This window comes from Spodoptera frugiperda, chromosome 3, assembly GCF_023101765.2.
Source record: "Spodoptera frugiperda isolate SF20-4 chromosome 3, AGI-APGP_CSIRO_Sfru_2.0, whole genome shotgun sequence".
In the NCBI taxonomy this organism is placed as follows: domain Eukaryota; kingdom Metazoa; phylum Arthropoda; class Insecta; order Lepidoptera; family Noctuidae; genus Spodoptera; species Spodoptera frugiperda.
Genome location: NC_064214.1, coordinates 11,139,715 through 11,164,242, shown reverse-complemented (window position 1 = coordinate 11,164,242; position 24,528 = coordinate 11,139,715). Strand labels below are relative to the sequence as shown.

General features: G+C 33.9%; 2 protein-coding genes across 2 annotated transcripts in view; both read left to right on the top strand.

The window, feature by feature from the left end:
• Positions 1-11,474, top strand: part of LOC118274186 (actin-binding Rho-activating protein) — a 55,978-nt gene extending 44,504 nt beyond the window's left edge. Inside the window, exons 4-5 of the mRNA XM_035591616.2 lie at positions 8,071-8,163; positions 11,222-11,474. Coding sequence (XP_035447509.1) covers positions 8,071-8,163; positions 11,222-11,335 — 207 coding nt within the window. The 3' untranslated portion in view covers positions 11,336-11,474. The remainder of the gene's footprint in view (positions 1-8,070; positions 8,164-11,221) is intronic.
• A 7,546-nt stretch (positions 11,475-19,020) lies between these two features.
• LOC118274328 (adipokinetic hormone/corazonin-related peptide receptor variant I) overlaps positions 19,021-24,528 on the top strand; it is a 146,654-nt gene continuing 141,146 nt past the window's right edge. Inside the window, exon 1 of the mRNA XM_050707728.1 lies at positions 19,021-19,392. Within this exon, the coding sequence (XP_050563685.1) occupies positions 19,087-19,392 (306 nt within the window). The 5' untranslated portion in view covers positions 19,021-19,086. The remainder of the gene's footprint in view (positions 19,393-24,528) is intronic.

The window sequence follows — 24,528 nt, the reverse complement described above, 5'->3', positions numbered from 1 at the left end:
TGTTCTGGCTTATCTCTGAAAAGGCTGAACTGAAGTAACTTCTTAGGTTACTTTTATATTAGAAAACAAAATCAAGTACCCAAATTCTGTCAGGAGCCATTATAGCGGACGAAGTCACAAAATATGTCTCCATTAAAAACCGAAAAAGGTCCATTACTGTAAGGAGGTCGTTCTCCTTAGAGGGGGCTGGCTATAAACTCCAAACTTGGTATCTTGTGTATTGCTATTGATCTCATTGCGCTGTCTCTAGTGGTCACAGTTTTATCACATAAGTCATATTAAACTATGCAGTATATTTCAGTACTGGTATAAATCTCGGTCTATAGCATATGTACTCAAAACTCGGTAAATAATAAATATCCCGACTACGCTATCAAACGGTCGGAATTAACAAACCAAATCGTTTGAAAAAAAGCTAGAATATTTTGCTCATACGAGTAATATTGAAGTTTTTATGTTCAAAGAGTATATTCAACAGAAAATGTAGCAACGAATAAAAGGAAAGCAGTTTTATTTAACTAGTTTTTCTTTCTAAGTTAATAGAAGAAAATAAATATCATTAAAAGTGCTATTATGAAAATATGGAGGCAAATTAAATATGCTATTATGAACTGTCTAGCGCGGCTTTGCCTGCGTTCCCATGTGATTAAAAGTATCCTTTTGCCCAAGGCAGCTTATTCAGTTTATAAAATTTCTTCAAAATCCTTTTGGGAGTTTCGGCGTGATTGACGGACAAACATCCAAACAAATCAACTTTCACATTTACCTATAATATTAGTGTGATAGTATGATTGTTTATTAAGAGGTTATTAATTTAAATAGTAACTACTATAATGAGTATAATAATATACAGGGTGTAAACGGAACGCTCCCAAACACCGCAAACAGGTAATGGTAAAAAACGAGTTTTATTTATAAAATAATAAGGAATTCAATGTTTGTTTTATATAATAATAGTTGTAATCAACTGCTTCAGACCGGTGTTGCATGTATAACACGATATCATATAATAATACGATTCAAATTATACCACCAAAAATTATTTCAGTGTTTTTCGGTAGCAGAAGTTTACACCTTGTATAGAAAGGGTCCTCAACCACGACTTCTGGATAAGATAAAAAAGTTTTGCGTTCATCGGTTTTCAAAATTATTTCACAATAATAAGAATTAATTTACTTACCAGAAAAGGTTCAATCGATCAGCTCTGACTACCGATATCGTTTCTATGGCTGCTTTATACGAAGGTCAGTTTACTATTAAAAAAGCAAAGGACTTTTAATGCGAAAACTTTTCATGAATTCTACTTCCATTCGAACACTGAAAGAAAGAAAAGTTTGTAAAGAAAAATATTTTTAATTCGACTTTTTGTATTCAACTTGTCATAGAGCAACACAGGCCATCGGTAGTAGCCAATATGGAGCATGAATCAAATAGAAAGAGAGGATTTCATGAACTGGATTTCCCTTTAACATAATTCGAGACACTTGGTGGCACGGCACTCTATTTTCCATCTAACGGTCCCATTTAAGACAATCATTTAAAACATTACACACAAACAATATTAAATTAAGATATATTAAAGAAGGGTCAAATTAAAAGTACTCTTTACCGACGAGCATACGTGAAAAGACTGATAACTGTTGATGAAGCGAAAGAGGTATGTAAAAATCGTAGCAATTGGCATTCCATAGTCTGCTACCTTGGAAACAGGCGTGAGGTTATGGATGGATACACACAAGAAAGCTAGTATTTCATTAACGTGTTTGACAATAAACTAAATTAAATTAGTAGAATCGTAATCAAAGGAGCCTTTTGACAGTTTAGTGTCCTTGAAATGTAATTGGACTTTATTAAAATCTGTCAACTGTATAAAGTTATCAAGGTTAGGTAAAGTACTTGTTTTCTTACACACCTGTGACTCCACTGGTGTTGCGGGTGTCCATGGGCGGCGTTGATCGCTTATCATCAGGTGATCCGTCTACTCGTTAACCTCCTATTCCATAAAAAATCTTGTTAAATATTATTTGATCAAACACGTAAGAAAAACAGTTCTACTTATGACTTTGCTTTACGTTTCAAGAAATTAATATAGAGCGCCTTTATTCGAACCGGCCAATCAGAGCGCGACGCACTCTTGTTTCGATTACTTTAAACGTAAAGGAAAATCGAACTAAGGGTACAGGGGCCGTATTATGAACTCTTATTTCCAGTCAGTTTACGCCGTGAAATGAATTGCCCGGCTAATTCGTATTATGAACACAATTGCCAGCCAGTCAGTGGTCACGTGACAATACAAACCGATTTCTGCACGACTTTTGGCTGGCTGGCTGGCGTTTACGCGTATTATGAACGCTATTTTGACGTTTCAATTCTCATGTTAGTTGTCAAATTACGACTTTCAAAACAATTCAATAAAAGCGTCTTACTTGCAGCTTAAACTGAATTGCTTAGTCTTGAAAAGTTTGTTTTAGGGTTTTTATTTAGTGTTTTTATCATAATATTTGATTTTTTGGCAAGTAGTGACGAGGAGCCGAGGCGCCAAATGGCCATACAGCGTAAAATACGCTAACAATGTGACCCATTCTCGATCACTGACCGTGAATTGGTTAAAAGGTATAGGCTTACCGAGGATTTAGTGCGAATCTTTGCGATGTGCAAAAAACATCAAAAACATCAATTGCATCCAAACATCCAGAAGATGTCAGCCAAAACTTCCCATCGACATCAACAGAAGAGGCTTTTATTGTCTGACGAAATCCGAAACTACAATGGAGAATATACCACCTCAGGCATGAATGTTCACGTGGGTGACGTGGCATTACCAAGGAAGAGGTGCACCGGCAACTCATAGAAACAAGTACTTGTTGCAACCGAATGAAATTGGAAATAAAGGAGAAGGGAACTTTTGGGCCCAGCAGTTAACTAGTTGAAATGTATATTAAAAAAACCGTCATATTTTTCTAAGGGAAATCACAAAATATGGTACCTTGTTTCTATCTAGGAAGCGAGAAAACTTAAATTAAGTTATAAAACTAAATAATTATTTATGTATAACGTACTCTGTGATTTAAAACTTCTTAAAACACTTCTGTCTGACATCAGTCAATCACTGATTGACAGATGACACTCGTTCGTTGTGTTTCGTTCTGAGTGCGCACGTATTTTCCATGTTTTATTGTTTAACCCCACGACCTCGGCTTTATAAAGGACTTTTGACGGCTCTTGCATCTCTAAATTACCTGACTCTCTATTTTGGACAACTGTTTAAGCCTATCAATCGGATATTGACGACATGGATCGCTGTGTAAATTGTACGATGGCGACTGGTCGTAGTAACTCTATTGGCAGAAGAGTCTTGGAAGATGAGGCGATTTTATCAGTTATTCGTCAGTGGCGTGCATCTCAGCCTGTATAATATGGTATCTCAGTTGGGAAAGATACCAAAAAAATATATGTACCCCGACCCCCTACACAATTCTTAGATGGCATTCTCCTAATTATTGAAGATGAATAATACATATTTTATACTAATATTGGTGTTTTATTTATATATCCTCCTGTCCCTTTTTTAGTTTTTAAAAGGTTAGTGCCTACTGCTTCTAATGGCCTATACACACCACGTTTTTTAAACGCGCCGGTGGCGCATTTGTATCGATTCAAACGTAATTGTTTTTGTTTCATTTTCAATGTATAAGTAGAATTAAATGGTAATGATGATCATTCTTCACAGTACACAATTCGCGCCTTCGCCTTACGCATTCAAATGCTCGGAAATATTTTCCCACATTCTCCTTGTAGGTATGCTTTCGAGCATGAGCGCTCTTGTTGTAAAAACTATATCTATATAGCGTTCGAAAACTATATCTATATCACATAACGTACAAATCCAATTTAAATTGTTATCCAAGGTCAATATTATTTGATTTATATTTCACTATGTTTTGTACGTATTGTTTTATGATATATTCTGTTTTGGAAATATATTATCTTATGTTTCAATACTAAAAGAAAACCGTAACTTACCGAAAATAAAAAAAAATATACTTCCGAACGTCGCCGGCAAACATTACAAACCAGCCATAGACAGAGTAAACAATTCAGAAAGCGGCCTAATAAATGTATGTCATAATACGAAATTTAGCCAGGCAGTTTACGGGCGTGAAGTGAATTGCCTGGAACTTGCATGGATGTTTAAAAGTTCATAATACGGCCCCAGGTGATCATTCCTTAGGTACTTTTGTAATTTGATAACTAGTTATTGCCCTACATTAACCGAAGGTGTAAGGAGTGGTTTACAATTTAGTTCAAAAGCAGACAAAGATTATTATTAAATTGGTCCGTATTTTCATTACTTTGTGTTAACATATTAATTGGATTGAACTTACAAGTCAGCATTGATTTTAAACTAATTGCGAACTTAACAATAGATTTAGACAGCTATAAGACCTAGTAATCTAGATAGGAAAACCTTTTAGACAATGCCTGAAAAGGACTCAAGTCGTTGGTAGAACAATAGTTTTCTTTTATTCTTACAAATTCCTTTAAGTATCTAAGTAACTTTGGCAGAAACTCAAAAACAAGCACTTGAATGATTAAAAGAAAAAAAAGAAAGAAAATAAAATATTTGGTACAGCACTAACCACAACACGAAGTAGGTACTTATTGAGGAAAAAAATAATAATTGCTTTAAGAATTTCTGTTTAATGTTTATTTAATTACACCATTACCGTCGAGGATGGCGGTCCTCTGAATATGATGGATGACGCTAGCAAAGAATATCCTACATGGTCGCCAACACATACGTCATGCCTCTGATATTATACTTAACTACATCTACTTAAGCAAGGGTGAGCCACGACCCACGGGCCGTCAGTATCAAATTACTAAAAACTAGCTATTCCCACGCGGTTTCACTCGCTCTTCTCGGTTCCTATTGATGTTAGTGTGATCTTCTATAGCCTATAGCCTTCCTCGATAAATGAACTGTCCAATATAAAAATAGTTATTCAAATCGGACCTGTAGTACCGAAGATTAGCGCGTTCAAAGAAACTAATTCTTCAGCTTTATTTATTAAAGTAAGTATAGATTTTAGTTTTGATACCAAACAAAACTGAATTTAAAACTGATTTTAATTCTTTCATACTGAATTCGATTTTACAACATACCTACAGAAAATATTTTCACGTTGGTACGCAGTATGTTTTAGTTATTAGTTTGAAACTGTTGATGTTCATTCCATACAAACCATGTTCAATATTTTTGGAACGTTTATATATTTTTTGCTTTGATTCGTACAGTTTCATTTTAATAAAAAGTTCAGCTCAAAAGCTGAACTGAACTACCTATATTTTGACATGAAGTTTATTTATTAAACTTTATGTTGCAAGTAAAAAAGAACAATTGGCTGAAGTCATAATAAATCAACTATTATGGACTCATTAACAAAGATAAAGTAGAAGTTTCACGATGTCATTGACCTCCGAAGCGAAAATTTATAACCAATTTTCGACAGATCCTAATTTTATTACACTTTTAGCATAATTTGACCCAATTTTTAAGGATTAATTACGTACGAAGTTGGAAATTTTATTAATGATACTTTTTTTTTATTAAATTCTCTGAAACAATTACGTTGGCCTTTAATATTTCCATATCCTTATCCTATTCCATATCGTTGAATATTTTTTAATAAATTCAAGGATATCGGTAACACAATTAACCAGGTCGTTATTAATATATGTACATGTAATAACAACAAAGTCAAAGTCTCATTTATTCAAAAAAAAACTTCACAACAAACAATCACCCAATGACTTCTCCCGCTTTGGCCGAAGCGAGAGGGAGTGTCAGACTCTTGCTGAAACGGTAGGTAACCCACTAGGCAGTCGGTAGCATGGCTAAATTTTCGGTAGAGATTAGGTTAGGACAACGCGTAGTCTGAAATGAAAGAAACGTCATAAAAATACGTTTTTATTCATACACTACCTGTGCCTACAACTTCGTCCGCGTGGAATGATGAATCTGGATCATTTTTCCGCGTTCACAACTCCCGTAGGTGATAGCGTGATAATATGTAGTCTATATGTTGACCCGACCTGTTAGTAATATTCATACAAAATTTGAAGTAAATCTATGCAGTACTTATTAAGTTTAGATTGGACATACGTACAGACAAACAGACAAAAATTTTAGATTGCACCTCAAGTATTCTTTAAAAGAATATTCAATTGTACAATTTACGTACGATTTTCCTATCGATTATTTTTATCTCAGTTAATGTAATATTTTCGTTTCCGCCTAAAAATACCCGTATAGCCAAACATATTATTACGATTTCTTTGCTTAATCGAATAAACTAGCAACCTACATTGCACACACGAAATTGGTCCTTCAGTAAATAGTAAATAAACACTAATTGGTCTGGACATCTGATGTTTACTTTCGTACGGGAAGCTTTTACGCAACAGAACTGACCGGACGAAAGAGGCTTTGTAATGTGTGGGCGAGGATGTTTCACAACACGACAATAGATTTTCCATCTTATCAAATAAGTAATAAAGCTCAGAGTCCATTAAAAAGGATAGTTTCGGATAAGCTGACGTGCTGCCCTAACATTTAACCTTGTATGGAAATGAATACACGTTTTGTGTCGGTAATTTATTATAACGCCATGGTAAATCTTTTGTCAAGGGTCGGAAATAACTTGGTTCAAAAAAGCTTATATTTAACATTTTGAATTCTTAAGACGGATACAACCCAATTTAGGGGTTGAGGATACATTTCCTTGAGATAAAAATGTGATATAATATTGTTAGAGGTATTTTCCTATGAAGAATATATAAAGGCCCAGTTTCACTAGGACATCATAGTCGCGCGAACAGTGCTACTGTGGAATTTTCAGAGAGAGACATTAGAATCGACACTACTGTTGGTTTATTCAGCGACAACCACTTTGATCAACTAAGATAGAGGTATACTAGATGCGGTACCCTCATCAGAGAACTAGGCAGATCTAGAAGAATTGTCACGATTTCTGTCTACAAATATTAATAATTAATAGGTGTCTACTGCGTTATCTAACTATACCTTTCTCTCTCTATCTGCATCTCACCTCCTTCACAATTCTCCTAAGTCTATCTTGGAAATTCCTAATAGTATGCCTTATACATTTTGTTGGTTTAGCGATCTGGTTATCCCAGTGAAATGGGGCTCTTAAGCTGATTAGTAGCACACCCACTTCCCTTTTGTTACAAATCCCATACAAAGCCGATTATCATTAAAAATTTATTGATCCAATCTCTGGAATATTCCTTTATTTACAAAGACTCGAGAAGTATCAATTACTAGGCCGATCTAATTAACTCAAACACAAAGTAAACTAATAATTGTTCTGAACATCTCATAATTGACTTTGAAATAATACAGTAAAAGGAAAAGTTTGATTTTGAAGTACGATATGTGTAAATTTAGACTTCTTCAGTAAAATAAAGTTACTTTGCCTTGACGGATATCTCCTCATCCGGAGATACTCCGTGTCGGGGATCGCGTGGAAATCTCCAACCACCTTAAGCACGGGCCTGCGGACGGCGACCAAAGGTGGCTCGCTGCCCGACCAGAACCATACTCGAGCGTACGGTATGCGCCTTAAAGAGCCTTTAGACCACCACAGATGAGGTCCAGTAAGGAGCTGGATAATAACGAGAAACTCTTTAGATTTAACTGCGATCTCTCAATTGCCTGCAAAGTGCTGGATTATAGCTTGGCCTTTGTACATTAGTAAAAGTATGATTTATGATGATGACGGTTACTTTGCTTACAGAAAACTACTTCATATCAACATAAAGTAACTGACGCACATCCTTATATTACGAGGAATAAAACTCTATACAGAAATCAAACGAAACGTCGTATATTTTAAAGTAGAAAATTCTTCATAAATTCAGTCGCATTTAAAATTTTAATTCACATCCCGTATCACAGAAATGTAAATCTCACTCGTAAACGAGTACCGAACGTTCATATAAAGTTTAGTGAAAAAAATATTAAAATTTTATTCTCTTCTTTTGCAGATATACACAGTGATATCAGACAAGCTCGTCGGTATCCTTTTGAGGACCAGAAAACATCAGCTCACTTACTTCGAGGGAGAAGTGCTGTTTCAGGTAAGCCTTTTAGTTATCAAAACTTCCTTCTACTCAAACTTTGGTTATTTTGTATTTTGGTATATTTGTTGAGACTTGAATTTGTTGTAGATTTTTATAAGCAGTTAAACGAGCATACGCATCACCTGCACCAGCCGGAATTTAAGGCTTTTTGGGGAAACGAGTCAATACCCGTTTTACCTCCCTTCTCAATAGAAGGGAGGTAAAATTGAGCCCCTGTAACCTCACTGACACAATGAAAGACAACGCAAGCGTTATCTCACGTTTGTTTTCTCTCGTACCGACGCATGGCTCTCCCACACAAAAATAAGAATATCCATCAAGGATTTTCTTTATCCTTGATCGATATTTTTTATCCTTGATGGATATTGTGCAATTATTTGTACCATTACTGCGTCATTGCTGGTTACTGCTGTGTATATGATGGTTGAGAAAAAGTGTAGTAATAAATAGCATTTAAAAGAAAGATAGAAAATAGTTTCACTCCCTACTAAGTCATTGATTTTATCACATAGCTAGTAGATAGGGGATAATACATTCCATAATACCGTATGGTGCAAATACTGATAGTATCTTAATTTGAACCACATATTTGTTATCAACTTTGCTGTCAAAGTACAAAAAAATGAGGGAAATAGGCCAAGCCAACAAGTGCATTTTACTTTTTAAGCGAATTTGAACACTATTAGCAAATACGGCACTATTTAGTTCTTTTATACTTCTGTGGATGGGTATTACTTGTATTTTCAGTTTCATGCCTATAGGCTTACTTTTTCGAGGATTAAAAAGATGTCACGGACCAAAACACTAAGTAGGTTAAAGAACTGTACCCTAAGTACGAGTTTACGTTACTTTACGTTGAACGAAAACGAAACGAGAGCGAGTTCGGCGCTCTGAGGACTTCACGCCATTTTGTCCTCAATATACGATGAAAAGTTGTTAAGCAACCTTATTTGCAAGACGATACGTTTGCAAGTTGCAAAGTTTTTTGTTAACTTTTTTTACTAAGGAAAGAAACTTCATACTAGAAGTTATTGTAGTTAGAAATTGTAGAAGTGGGTCAGTTGTTGAATCAATTAAGTATCTGTAGGCGAATATATTCGGCCTTGTGGAAACGTATAGTGTTATATGATGATCCCACGCCTTATCAAGCCTTGACGGATATGTCCTTTGTTTCTATTGATAAAAATAATGAATAAGGTTCTTATTGAATGTGGTAGTTATCTTGTATTATATAATAATGTGTTGCTAAGCGTAAATCTCGATAACGGCTGAACCTAATCGCTAATTCTTTTTTGTTTATATTTAGTAAGGCTATATAAAAAAACTTATATTTTTTTTAAGCCTATAGTCGACAGTTCATTTGCTGTTAAGTTTGTGTCTTCTTATTATGAATACTTTAGAATTATGTATAATATGTGTAATTTCACTCCTTCGTACTTCTTAATAAACACTATTCTTGGCATAACTGGTAAAAATAAAAATCAATTTTAAAGCGATTTTTGGCGGCATCTTACATCTTATTTCTTAAGAATATATCTTATTATTTCGGCCACATTTTTAACCTTTAACAACTGACGTCCAAACCTGTAATTTAGGCTCAGTAACTTTAAATTTTAGCACAGATTTATGCCACCTCCAAAAGTTCGTTTTACAAGATCACCTTCAATACGCCTACTCCTTACGAAAAACACGTCATATTTTGTTATCGATGCACGTTTAATCAAGCCTTTGTCAAATCCAATTAGCATAAGAGGGATTTCATTATAAGACACCCCAGTCTTTGTCTTGCTAAGAGGCTGACAATATGGGATTACTTCTCCACTCAAACCGTCTCCTTAAAATAAGATCCGTGGAAATTAACCCTATTTACAGAACAGAGTAACAAGGATAATTAATTCTATTTATATAGGAGTAAGGTCGAAATTTCTTTGGTTGGTTTGTTCGGAATATAATGTTATGCAGTTCATTCGACAGTGATCGCAGAGTTCGTGTAATAAAACAGTTTTGAAGAGTATCGCAAACATTTGCCAATGTAAAAGCTTACCTAATTGCCTAATGACATATCTATTGAGTTACCTATCTGTTTCTAAATGAAAGATAGACATAAGGATAATGCTAATCCTGGTCCTACCTTCTAATAGCTATATGAGTTACTCATGTCCTGGGTGTATACCAAATTTCATCAAAATCCGTTCAGTAGTTTCAGCGTGATCGACGAACAAACATCCAAACAAACAAAGAAACTTTCGATAAAACTACCATGTTATAAAAGAATAACTCTGAACGGACTAAAATTTAGAACTAGGTGCCATAGTAACTTTTATTCAGGTCAAAATTAGGTACCTATCGAATGATGTAACACATAGTTCAATAGCTAGCTCACCTTCCAATAAAGGTTGGCCAGATTTCTTAGTGGCATCATCCTTTCTAACGTTTCAAATCAAAATGACTGTTGCTCTTCGCCATTATCTTACAATATGTAACTTAATATGTTCATCTTATACTTTCGCTTCGGGGAACATGGCGTTGTTGTTATGTTGTTCCAAACTATATGTTGCTCTAAAGTACATATAAACTTCGCATAATCTTGAACTTAGCGATTTTCTGAGAAATTTGCATTAGATAATCCAGTGTCGGGTTAGTAACAATACTGATCAAATGTGTGAATAATTTTATTATGTTCATGTTAAGGTATTGAAACATATATCAAATGTTCTCAGCAACTTTTTATCAGTCATATTAGGTAAAATAATCACACTGATATTATAAATGTAGTCGTTTGTTTGTTTGGTTATTTGAATGTTTGTCCGATTATGCTGAAACTTCTGAACGGATAAGCTGACTTGGATAGGATACTTTTATCCGACGAATACGGTTAGCTGCTGACACAAGCTAGTCTGTAAGAAAAGAGGACAAGCTTATTATGTGTTATTCATTAACACTCGCAACACCAGAGGAGTCATAGTCAGTCTACACGATCTCGAAAACCACAACCTCCTAAAAAAGATTATATTAATAAATAAATAGCTAATTAAATTTAATGATTTCTCCACAGAAACGTGATGACGACGTCCCAGTGTTCCTAATGCAGACGATGCAAGACATCAGAGCGTACTGCGACAACAAGGCCATGCAAGCAAGGAGATCCGTATCACCTATGCCTCAATAATTTAATTAACACTATAATTTAAACAATATTTTTGTAATAAGTATGTAAAATTATTATTAAATACAATCAATGCAATATACAGTATATTAACCAACAGAGGGCGTTCCTGTTAACCCGCAATAGTATAGCATCCATACATGTTACAAAAAATATTACCATTCAAAAACAAAACTTTTTTTATTTAAATATTCACCAAAAATTTTAAATCGATACGTAAAAGAGCACTCTGTCTTTTGAAGGAAGGCAACGTTGCAATTTTTTGCTTATTTTTCTATACTGATATTTTTCTATATAGATTAACGAGTTTAAAGACCCTCTGTTAGTTAACATACTGTATTTTATTCGCAAACCAAGTAAGAAAAACGGCCGGACCGATTAGGTTAATTTGTCTTTTCTGTTTGCTAAAAATAGCTACTAGATATTAATTTTACGTTTTAAAGTTTATAAACTTTGTGTTGTGATTTGAATGTATGATTTCTATATTTTTAAATATGTCATCAAAAATATGTTTACGAGCAAACTAATGATATTGAATACTATATGGATTGGATTAAAACTTAAAAGATAGGGATTGATATAGAGTTGTCTTAGGGAATGTGTTGTCAAATCGGCCTATGACATTATATTTTTAAGTTAAATGAAATTAAAATATGGGCAAAATATAATATATTTTTAGCATAACTAAAAATTAAAAAGTGAGTTTCGTATAATGTATCTACCGTAAGCTATGTTTTATATTTTTTTTTCTATAAACAATAGTAAAGTTCTGATAGCAGCCACTTTTTTATGACAAATAAAAATATGTGAATGTCATATGTTTTCAAGATATTTTACAATGTTTTCAAGATATTTTAGACTTAATGTTAAATACATTAAAATAAAAATTCACATGGATACAGATTGAAATTGGCTGATATACTGTTAGCTACTTTTATAACGAACGTGTGGCAGTGATATCAACCAAAACCAATTAAGAGCACTTTAATACGTTTTCACGATTTTTGAAGGGCAATTAATAACAAATTAATTATTAAATCAAAGTAAAATAATTTGGAATATATGATTAATTACTGTTATTATCCACGTAACTGTTCGAGTTGGATGTGAGACAGACATACGTTGGTGACGTATCACACGATGCGTATAATTATAAGCCCTTGTCTAAACTCGAAACTAGACGAATTCACTCGAGCAATTATGTGGATAAGTCGTATAATTTGATTAATTTAGTATTTCTCACGATAGTTACTGATTCTACGAAATGATTTTGGCTTTGTTACCTTCCCCTGATTTAGTAGTGACGCTTGTTCACTGAGCCCATATGTCAAATCAACTTTCAACTTTTATGTCTATGTAATAGAATTGAAAATTCAATACAGTTTGAGAAACTTGACGTCATTGGAAAAAGTAGGTTAGGTTATAGATAGATAGTGTTTGTAAAGAAGGGACCTTTTATGTAGTTTGTTGCAGTTTGCTTTTGTTTACATTGTCAAGAAGCTCTGTTGTATAAAACTTGTGTTGCTAGAAAAAAATACTTATAAATGTTACCCTTTTGGAAAATAAAATTATTCCTAGTTTCTTTAAGAATTTTAAAAATACAATTCTTAGTATTTTCAACGTTCACCTGAAAAGTAATACGATAAAGGATATTTTCTTTGTCTGCCTCGATCCCGGGTCTGGGCAAAGTACTATTGGGTTTTTTCGGTTTTCCGAAAATTTCTCAGTAGTAGCATGAAATCTGGAATTGTGTCCAGTATATGGCAATAGGCACACCCCTTTTACATGGGATTTATAACACATATAGTGAAAATTGTGTGTACATTGTACAGTGGCATAACGTGCCGTAATGTGCACCTCTGCCTACCCCTTCAGGGATAAAAGGCGTGACATTACTGATATTTTCTTTGTAAAATAATTCGTTTGGCGTACAGCCAGCACTAAATCGGTAAGGTGCGAATAGAATATTCGTTCATTGTCTTTAGTGTTGTAACCAAATCCATTGGCAAAAATTTGCTGATATTTTTATTCGTATAAACCTAGCGTTATGTTAATGTTTTTCAGCTTTCTCACGTAATTATTGGACGAGGAACTCGCTTAGTTTTTAATTTTCAAGCCATGCTAGAAGCTCATATTCATGAGTAGAAGCAAATAATTACGTGAGTAAGCCGAAAAACATAATAATTAATTTAGTATGTCTCACGAAAGTTCTAATATAAACTTTGTGTTATATTCTTTGTAGGAAACAATAACAACGATGTATCCGAAAAATATCTCAGAATTTTCTTTATTAGACAAAGATTAATTATTTCGTGATAAAATTACACAGATATTTTGGTATTTGGCAAACTTTTTTAATGTCACATTGTCTACTGTTATAATACTCGTACTTTCAGCATTGTTTTGGTATATACCACTAATAAATTACTATGTCAACACCACAAATGTAATTTATTTTTCTTGTTTCTAATTAGGACGGAATATGACATAAATTTTGACAGTAAATCGACACCAGCAATTTATACTACGCTAACTCGAAATTTGGTAAAATCGTTTTTTTATGCCAAATTGCTTAAAAAGTGTTTTTACATACGTCATAAAAAATTGAGAAGAAATATGCAAAAATAAGAAAGTTACAAATCTTATAAAACGCTAAGTAAAGGTACTTTTTGAAATCACTCGATTTATATTACGCCAACTATTATTAGCGGAGTGTGCGCGGGGATCACTTTGGTCAAAATCTGTGCAACACTGCGCTAACTCATAGTTAGCGTAGTTTAGTGCGTTCGTGTGTATACTTGTTCGTTTGTAAAATGAACTACTTAGCGACTTTTACATAGTAAATACTTATGTGTTAACGTATTAATTAGTTTATTAATGGTACGTTGACTATTCTTTTTGTACGTAAGTACATGTTTTTTTATAAAAATATTGAAATATGCATCAGATGATTGATCACGCACTACGACCTCCCGTACTACACTACGCTAACATTAGTTAGACGTGTATAAGATGTAACATTTTTTGATGAATTATGTTTATATACGGCTAACTTGCGCTAAATCAAAAAATAGAAATAATTAAGGAAATATAAATATGAGATATTACAATGAATAAATTAAATATTAAGCATACCAAATTTCAAAAAAGTATCTTAATTAATGTAAAAGTTATCACGTTTTTCCCTTTAAACGCTTCTACTGTAAAGTACGCTTTTTTGAGTTAGCGTAGTATAAATTGCTGGTGTCGAAATAACAGTTACCATGACAACGGGGTAACAAAAGAATTCGTGTTTCAAATGTTTGAACAACTCAAATTGTTATTGGTTTAGAAAAATATCGGATAGTTTTTAATTTTAATAGTTTTGTAAGATGATGTTATTTATTTTAATTTTTGTAAAGTAAGTATTATTCTTAGCGAAAAAAGTACATGATATAAGGAGGTTTAAAAGTATATGCCACGGCTTTAATGGGAGTTCGTATTTGAATTTATTATGAAAGACCAATCTCTACCGCTGTCTCTGTCACTTTATCAATGGAAACTATTACTACCAATTGTTTCCATAGACGAAGCCACACATCATGCATATTTGTGAACCGCTTTATGCAGAGTAGAGTCAACGTTTATTTAACTTCTTTAAGTTCTCAAATTGAATTAACTGGTCCGGGTTACGAAATTTCTTCACTATTTACTTAATCTTCAAACACCTCCCATTAAAGCTGTGACAGATAATTTTAGAACACCTTATATAAAATATGGTATACTCGTGTTATATAAATGTAATATTACAATATTTTTTACTAACACTCTCTTGTTTAAAGACGCTGTATGTTATGGTACGTTATAATTACCTATATATTATAATATGTTATATAGTAACAATCTAGTCTGCCTAGTCTATAATTATTTTGTGTTAAAATAAAATTTATTTTAATATACATTGTATTGAGTTTTTATTCCCTTATCCTTAACTAACGACCCGCCTCAGCTTCGCATGGGTGCAATGGTGATATATTATGCATGTATTATACATATAAAACCTTCCTCTTGAATCACCCTATCTATTAAAATAACGCATCGAAATGCGTTGCGTAATTTTAAAGATTTAAGCATATAAAAGGACATAGGGACAGAGAAAGCGACTTTGTTTTATACTATGTAGTGATAATTTATTTCTGTATCACATTGGCTGGACAATTGGCTTGTATAACATTGATCCATTGTCGATACTATTTTGTTCGATCCATAAATTATTGACCTAGATAAACTAAAAATTGTGTTTTATATACCTAGGTATATACAAGCTTTGGAAATGGGATTTTTTGAATTATTTTATTAATCAAATCGATTAAACTAAGATCTGTCCCTTGTGGTTTTACATAATATGCTTTACTAAAATACAGTATGAAATGAACACATTCATTTCTAATCGAATAATCCAAAACGTATCCTACAGGGAAATCATATACTGTATGGAAATAGTGATTGCTGAATTCATCTCAGCCTACAAACGAGAGGTTAATCACCTTTTGTAAACACAGAGAAATTTTATTTAGAAGGATTGTACAATATTTAAATACACTTCAATGTTACGTAGTAAGGTACATTTTTCTCGCAAAAAAAGTATAGGAAACTAGAAGACATGGAACAAGTGCTGTGCTAAATACATATGTATATATATCTCTCTGGGGAATGGGGCATTTTTCATAGTATAAGCGGTAAACGAGCAGACGTATAACCTGACAGTAAGCAATCGGCGCTACCCATAGACATTGCACACTCGAAACACCAGAGGCGTTATAAGTGTGTTGCTGGCCTTTTGAGAGTTAGTAATTTGAGGATTGCTGGGGAATTAGAGATTTGAAAAATTTAGGGAAATTAGGTATCCGGTAACCTCACTCACTCAAAGTTACACAACACAAGCGTTGTTTCATGTCTAGTTTTTCTGTTAGACCCTGGTATCACTCTTGTTGAACCGGTCCATTCATGCCCATATAGGGGATTTGTCATAATCCCCGAATTTGGCAGAGCACTTTAGAGATCACAGTTATCACTGATTACTTGACCTTATAAATGAAACCTTTATTGTAGTCCAAACCAAAGGAGGACTAGGTTCCAAAATAAACTTATACAAATCACTCGAAATAAATGCTCCAACATCCAGTTTAACGACATTTTAATGAAATTCAATTTACAGCTAAACTGAAAAACAAAATGACTAGAAAATCCTTACACAAGATGAATTGAATTTGTTACAGCATCAACGGAAGAGTTGCTAACTAAGATAAATACTTTTTGTTGAATGTGAATTGTACGGGGGGCAGCACAACAAGCTACCCGAAACTGTCAAAGTTCTTGATAAATTTTCAACTTTATTTCTTTGTAAGTATAGTAGGGAATTGATTGTAGAGTTTGTGGTAACTTGACGTGCTGATGTCTGTTACTAAGTTCTTGGGTTTCCGTATAATTTAGTATTTATGGAGTATTATCTTTTTGGTCCATAGGCATTTTATAAATGGCTTAGATTGGCTCAGTAGTAGTAGTTACAACGTAAAGTCGATTATATTTCTTGACAATGATAAAATATTTTGTTTTTCAATTGTTGGTAGTATGAGTTACTTGACTTAGATCGCTTATGGGAAAAATTTTGTTCGTGTGTGTGGTGCTCACACCTTGAAATTGTTTATCTTTTCCCCCACTTATTTATGTCAAGTATTAATATTCTTGGGTACAACTCTCACTGCGGATTTTTTTCTTTTTTTCATTAAACGTTGCCCCACACTACGATTTTCTTACATGACGCCCAGACCCGTAAACAACTATTTGTGGATCACACAAAGATTTGCTCCGTGCGGAAATCGAACCCGCTACTCGTTGCACGGCAGTCGGTTGCCTAACCATCAAACCAACCGTACAGTCAAATAATTTAATAATTTACTTGATTAATTATTCTATTCATTTCAGACTTGACTATTCAGTTCTTTGATAGGATTGATAATTAAGAAGTAGTCTGACTATAACTTTAGTAATTTGTTGTTTATTAACCCAGATTGTACTGGAAACTTTAATAATAATATCACAGAAGTTTTGAAACAAACAAACAATAAGTCGTTGTATTTGATGTCAATGATTCTCTGAATGGCTAGGTTCTGTTTGTACTGATGCCAGCATATCAAGCTACACCAAACTGTTACAGTTCTTTAGTAGAAATTTCAACCTTAGTCTTTGAGAAATAAAGCTGATAATTCCTTGAGAAAGTTCGACATGTCGGGTAGGTTGAGGCGCTGGTACGAGTAATCGTGTGAGGTTTCATATAAGGTCATGTATTTATTAAATCCTTGTTCTATTCTTTGAGAATTTGACATAGATATGTACATATAGTAGTATATTATGTTCCTACATAGTATGTATATACATGTATAATATAATATGTAGGTACATACAATCGACTCTCGTTAATACAAACCTTTGATCATTCGATCCACCATATAATTCAAAATTATCACGAATTCCGTAGATACTCTTTTTATATTTCGAACTTGTATAAATCGATACATTTTTCGAACGAAAAAGTCAATTCTACGTAACCAAATAACTCGGTAATTCGAACTTATTGGCGTCAAATTCTCAGTAATTCAAAGTTTCAGAGAGAAAAAAACAGACATTTCTCAGAACTTGCAGAGATTCTGACATTCTGAGACTAGATCAAATTTCGGACTATTTGATATATCGAACAATCGGTAATTAGAATTATGTTAAGAGTCGCTCGAGTTTCAAATTAACGAGATTCGACTGTATTATAACTTTGAATGCACGATTTACGCATTGGCTAGGTGGTCGGTTGCTGTTTCAGCGTCTCCTGTAATGTAACGTACTGAAGCATGAAAGATCAGAGAAAAAAAAAACAACTTTAGTCGTCGGTTACTAAATAATCAGAGATCTTCGTTGCAGATGGCAGTTCATTTTAATTCGCTTTATTAACAAAAATATGTAAAGTCAAATAATTAAAATAAATATAATAACATTTTAACTGTAATCTGATAATACGAAACCAGCTTATTATATAAAATAGAATCTTAATCATTACAACAATAAACTCATTCAATAATAGAAATCAGACTTGATTTTCGATATTAAATTATTTAGTAAAACATTTTAGAAGCCAAGAATCTCTACGTGATAAGAAAAACCTTTTCATAGCAATAAATAAAATTGAGAGAAGAACTACGAATGAATGGGCTGACTACGAGATTCGCTGGCTACGTCACACAGTGCTACGTTGCTACGGCGAACGCACGTCTCGTAGCGGCTACGAGATTTCGTAGGCTTCCGCGCGTGAAAACTTAAGTTCGGTTTCGTATGTTACTGGTGTAAATAGTTGATAATTAATATTTTTACATATTTTAATTAAAATATAAATGTAATAAATTGGTGTAGTGGTGTTGTATGGCTTTTCTATTAAATTTAAATTAATTAATGAAATATAAATTAATAATAATAAGTGGATGTGTTTTCTTGTGATTTTAATATTATTAAAATAAATTAAAGCAAAGTTTAATTAATCTAGTGTACACAAAAAGTTTTAAAGTATCAGTGTTAGTAATATAAATGTGAATAAAAACTTCCTTAAAAAAGGATTGAATAGTGAAAATGTGAATAGTATTACTTCAACACTATAAAATAAAACAAAAAATGTTAGCAAAAATAGTGAACTAAAAAAAAAAACTAACTAACTACAATAATGAGATAAAACAATGTTTCAAGACGATCCAACTGAAAATGTAGAAGTTGATTGCAACCAAAAGTTTTGGGATTATTTCAGTATGGAAGGGACATCGATAGTGAATGTGACTGAAGTGGTTGATACTACAATACCTGCGCCTGAGCAAGGGTTTGTGGTGGGCGTGTACAGCGCGCTATTGGCTGCTGGCGCGGTTGGCAACGTTGGCGTCTTCGCGTCACTGATGCGCTCGCGTCGACGAAAGTCGCGCGTCAATTTGCTGATGACTCATCTAGTTATTGCTGATATGATCGTCCTGTTCATTGTTATACCTTTGGAGGTAAGCCATTTTGTTATTTACCATGTTTTTTGTTGACATAAGTTTTGCACAGAGAGGAGTGGAAGGAGAGTAGGAAGGCCTGGTGTGTCCGTGCTGTGGGACGAGCACGGCTCAAAATAAAAATATGTAGAACAGATATGTTTTTATTAGGTATCAATTATATAAACGATGTCTACAGGTTTTGTTCTAAGTCAGTTTATGACCAATCGTCTCGCTCACGTATAAAATGTGACACAGTCTGACAGTCCTCTTTGTCCTTTTCAGATGAGGGATTTCCATTGGGGTTTTTCACCTTGAGCTCAAAATAGATGTCGATGCACACCAAAATAACAATAAAATCAACCCTTACTGTCTTCTCAACTTACTAACATGCGTATTCCCATACGATTACCCACACCTACGCGATATAATAATCATATTCATATTTGGTGAATTCTATCAAATGTGCGCAAATTTGAGCGTCTTGCTGTTATCTCAAAATACGTCTTTCGTGGAGATAGAGGTCAATTTGCCAAGTGACATTTCAAATTGACGCTCCGATGCGCTTTGTCTAATGGTTATGCTAACTGACCCATAGTGTTACCAAAATTAATAGATTTTACACTAGAAACTTGAATCAATTTCTCAAAGTTTGCACCATGTAGGTCTTAATTAATTTAACTGGCAAATAATATATTTACTAGCTACTTGCGCGTTTTCACCCGCACTGCTCGGTTCCTATTGATCGTGGCGTGATGATTTATACCTATAATCTTCCTCTATAAATGCGCTATCCAACACAAAAAGAATTAATTATTCAAATCAGATCAGCAGTTCCTGAGATTAGCGCGTTCAAACAAACAAACAAACAAACTCTTCAGCTTTATAATATTAGTATAGTATAGATAAGTAACATTTCACAAACAATACAATATTTTTTTAGTTTTTATCGCAATGATGATGCGTGATGGTAAGCAATCGCCGCCGGCCATGGACACTCGAAACACTTAAGGCGTTACAAGTGCGTTACCGGCCTTTTGAGGATTAGGAATTTAAGGGTTGTTGGGCTTTGACACTATAAACTTGGGTCAATTTCACAAAGTTTGCACCTTTTATGTCCTAATTACTTTAACTGTCAAATAATGTTATATAGCTTAAATTATAATCTTTACATCTTCTTCATATATATTGGGTAGCATAACTCTATCTTCTTTTTTATTATCTAAATGGTTATTTAAATGTAAATATTACACCCCACAAATGAATAGCTATTTACTTTTATATGAGTTATTATTACAATTTTACGCTCATCATACAGAGTGAACTAATAGCATCGTATAGTTTATTTATTGAGACTAGACATGTTCGGGCGGACCTAACCTTTAACATTTCAATTATCATTTCTACCTATATGTGAGGACTGGTATCGTTAAAATACTCGTTGATAAAATAATGACTTTGCCAGGTGCCAAGGGGCAGGTTAGAGTAAAAAATATAAAGTAAAAAAACAATAAAAGGTTTTTAAAAATGGAAACATTTGTAAAAAATGGGCTACCTTTACCCAAGTATTTACAAGACAATTTATCATTGATTCTGATAAATGTTTTTAAGCAGCCAGAGACACTATGTATTTTAAGTAAATTGAATTCTTTCGTAATTGATTAAGAGTTGAAACCACTCTGGCATCGATTTTCCACCTGCGATCACCAACCCACCTGTCGACCAAATGTGGGCGTTATAACCTTACCTTAGAATTCAAATTGATTAAAATGAACTTGTCCATTGATAAGGTATAACTTACAAACATTAATTAGAGCTTTGGTTTGTATTAGAAAGTTACTCTTTACATGTTTTGAACTGTTATTTACCAAATTGCAATTCGCTGCTATTAATTTTGACTTTCGATGAATGAATCTCACAAACTTTCCTCACTCAATCAAAATGTGTTAACTTCCTTAACTCTTGGTATATTGGAACTTCGACGTGACAACAACAAGATCAGAGTAAATTATGTTATAAATACATAAAATTACGTCTTATTTTCGTTAGAATCGTGTTATGATAGAAGTCAGTGTAAGAAATCGTATTAAAAATCTAAGTGAATTCAGTTTACCGTGCGTACGGCGCGTCGCGTTCAGCACGCGGCTGATAGAGTCATCAGACCACCTGAGTGGTGGTCATCTGATCCGTCCAGGGCTGCGGACTATCTAGAGGGTTTCCTGGAACTCCATTCAAAAGCTCGGTGTAGGAAAGGGGTGGTTTTTAATCAGTAAGAGTCTGATACTGTCTTTCACCTCGCGCAAAGCGGAAGAAATAATTACATGATTTCCCCCCTTAAAAAGACATACATTTAAATTGGACACTTTTTTAGAGATTCCTTTTTATTTTTATCCAACTATAGCCGTATCTCCAGGAAAATCTGCAAGGGCAAAATTATTCTGACATTCTGAAAAAAACATTGTCTTATAAATAATCCTTAACTTTAGGGTATAAACGTTTATTAAAGGTCCGAAAGTTTTGTAATGAAAATTAACCTCAACGTAGAATTTTTGAGGGAAAATACTTTAATAGTTCTTGAAGCCTTTAATTTTTTTAAGGAGTACATTCGACCATTTTGTGGTAGATTTTTTTAGTCAGTAGGGTAGTATACTTACTTTTTTAATATCCGTCTGGTAGATTATTTTAAAACATTAGACACGTATTTTACCTTTCCTACAAAATTGAATACTTTCTACGATATGATTTGAAATATCGTGTGACGTCACGATTCAATACATTCTACAGGGTAACAATACATGACGTAATGACCTCGCACTCTTAAACTTAACTTCGTTTTATCTAACTATTGTTCACCACCTATTGCATGGGCCTTATAACACAAACGGTGAAAATTGTGTTCATTGTTTGCCTACAACTTCAGGGATAAAAGGCGTGACGATACGATGACCTGTCTAATATTTCTTAATTATCTAACTGACGGACTAATTAGATTTTAAATTTTCATACCTGTCTACTACCCAATTTTCATACCTTTCTACAACCCTATTGCAAACAAAATTCGATTAATTATGACTTTAGATGAATCAATCTAGAAACTTTCTCTACTTCATCTAAATTCGTTGACTTCCTTACCTCCTTGAATATTGGAACTTCGAAATGACAACAACAAGATGAGAGTAAATTGTGTTCTAAATATATACCGTCACGTCTTATTTTCTTTTGAATATAATTAGATAGAGGTGTGTGAATAAGAAATCATATTTTAAATCTAAGTGAATTTAGTGTTCAAGATATATAAATTAGAGTACATTGTTCTTAAGCTTTGTCTGAAATAACATATAGAACACTTTTATTCCCAAGAGACTGTGGTTGAAGCCACTGACAGAAGCTAGTCATTCATAACTAACCAAGCGTGATAACTTTTTTTGATAAAATTGAAGTGACGTAAAATTGATTTCAATTTGTATTCCATTTTATTTTTTTCTTAAAAAAAGAGTCCACACTTGGATTTTCTCCTATATCATGGGTGCGTTTACAAACATACATTTCACATACAAATAAAACCCGTACCTTTAACAACAATTTGTGGATTACATGCGTAAATCGGTCGTTGCTTCGTGCGTAAATCGAATCGGGCAGGCCGCCCAGCCTCCTTACGAATCGTGCAGTCAGTGGCAAATGACAGGAAAGTGTACATCAATTAATTATTACTACGCAACGTCACGCCTTTTATCCCTGAAAGGGTAGGCAGAGGTGCTCATTACGACACGTAATGCCGCTATACAATGTACACCCACTTTTCACCAATTGTGTTGTAAGTCCCATAATATACTGGACACAATTCCAGACTCCGTGCTACTACAGAGAAATTTTCGAAAAACCGAAAACACCGCAGTAATACTTTGCCCGACCCGGGAATCGAACCCGAGACCCCTTGTTCGGCAGTCGCACTTGCGACCACTCGATCAAGCAGGCAGTAATTATGTGTGAATTAAAACACGTATAATTTGTTTGTTACGTGATTAGAATCATGAATACTTCACTACTACTCTCGTATTCAACACTGTCCTCATTTGAGTTGACCTTGCCAGGTACAAGACTAATGAGGTTCGTTTCAAACTGTGGTAACTGAATTAAATACGCAATCATTTTGTAAACAACAAGTTTTGTTGGTAAAGTGGACCTTGGTACTAATGTACGAGATCTCAGGTTTGCTTTTCCACTTGAGATGTGCTATGCTTTACCAATCTTCACCAATCATATTCAATGGTACATAGCTTAACACTGGTGGAAACGGGTTCAACTGAGATATGTTTTTTATATGGAAAGATATATGCTGTGTATGCGTGCTATAGATGCGTGTTCTGAGTGTGTGTTATGTATATGTATAGCTTTCCTACTATCGATACATCACATATTCCAGCTGCGCATCTTCCTCGTACAGCTACTTTGCGGCGGCTCATCTTCATAGCACATCTTACTCGTACTGCTACATAGTTTGATATGAATGGAAATGGTCAGATAATATCACAGTTTAGCTATTATATCCTAGCAGCGTAGCTTCATAGCAGTTCTCTGATTGGGAAGCACTTTAATACTGACTGCCTCGTTGGTTGAGTGGTCGCAAGTGCGACTGCTGGACAAGAAGACTCGGATTCGATTTCTGGGTCGGGCAAAATATTGCTCTGCGTTTTTCGGTTTTTCGAAAATTTCTCAGTAATAGCACGGAGTCTAAAATTGTGCCCAGTATATAGCAATAGGCTCACCCCCTACTACATGGGACTTATGACACAAATGGTAAAAAGTGGATGTATTTTGTATAATGGCATCACGTGTCATAATACGCACCTCTGCCTACCCCTTCGGGGATAAAAGGCGTAACGTTGTTGTTGTTGTATTTCGACGTCTTAGTGATAATAATATATGGAGTTTGGAACTTGATCGATGTTTGTATACAAAACACTTATCACGTTCCACGTCAATCTCATTTCATATTTATAGAGAATGTTATTACACAAAATTACAATTCTTGTCGCCTATGAAAATTAGATAAATATTTAAATCCTGTTATGTACCGAATAGTAATTGTAGGTATCCTACCGCGAAGCGACACGATATAGGTTCCACTTCGCGTTAGTTATGTAGGTCATTAGTTCT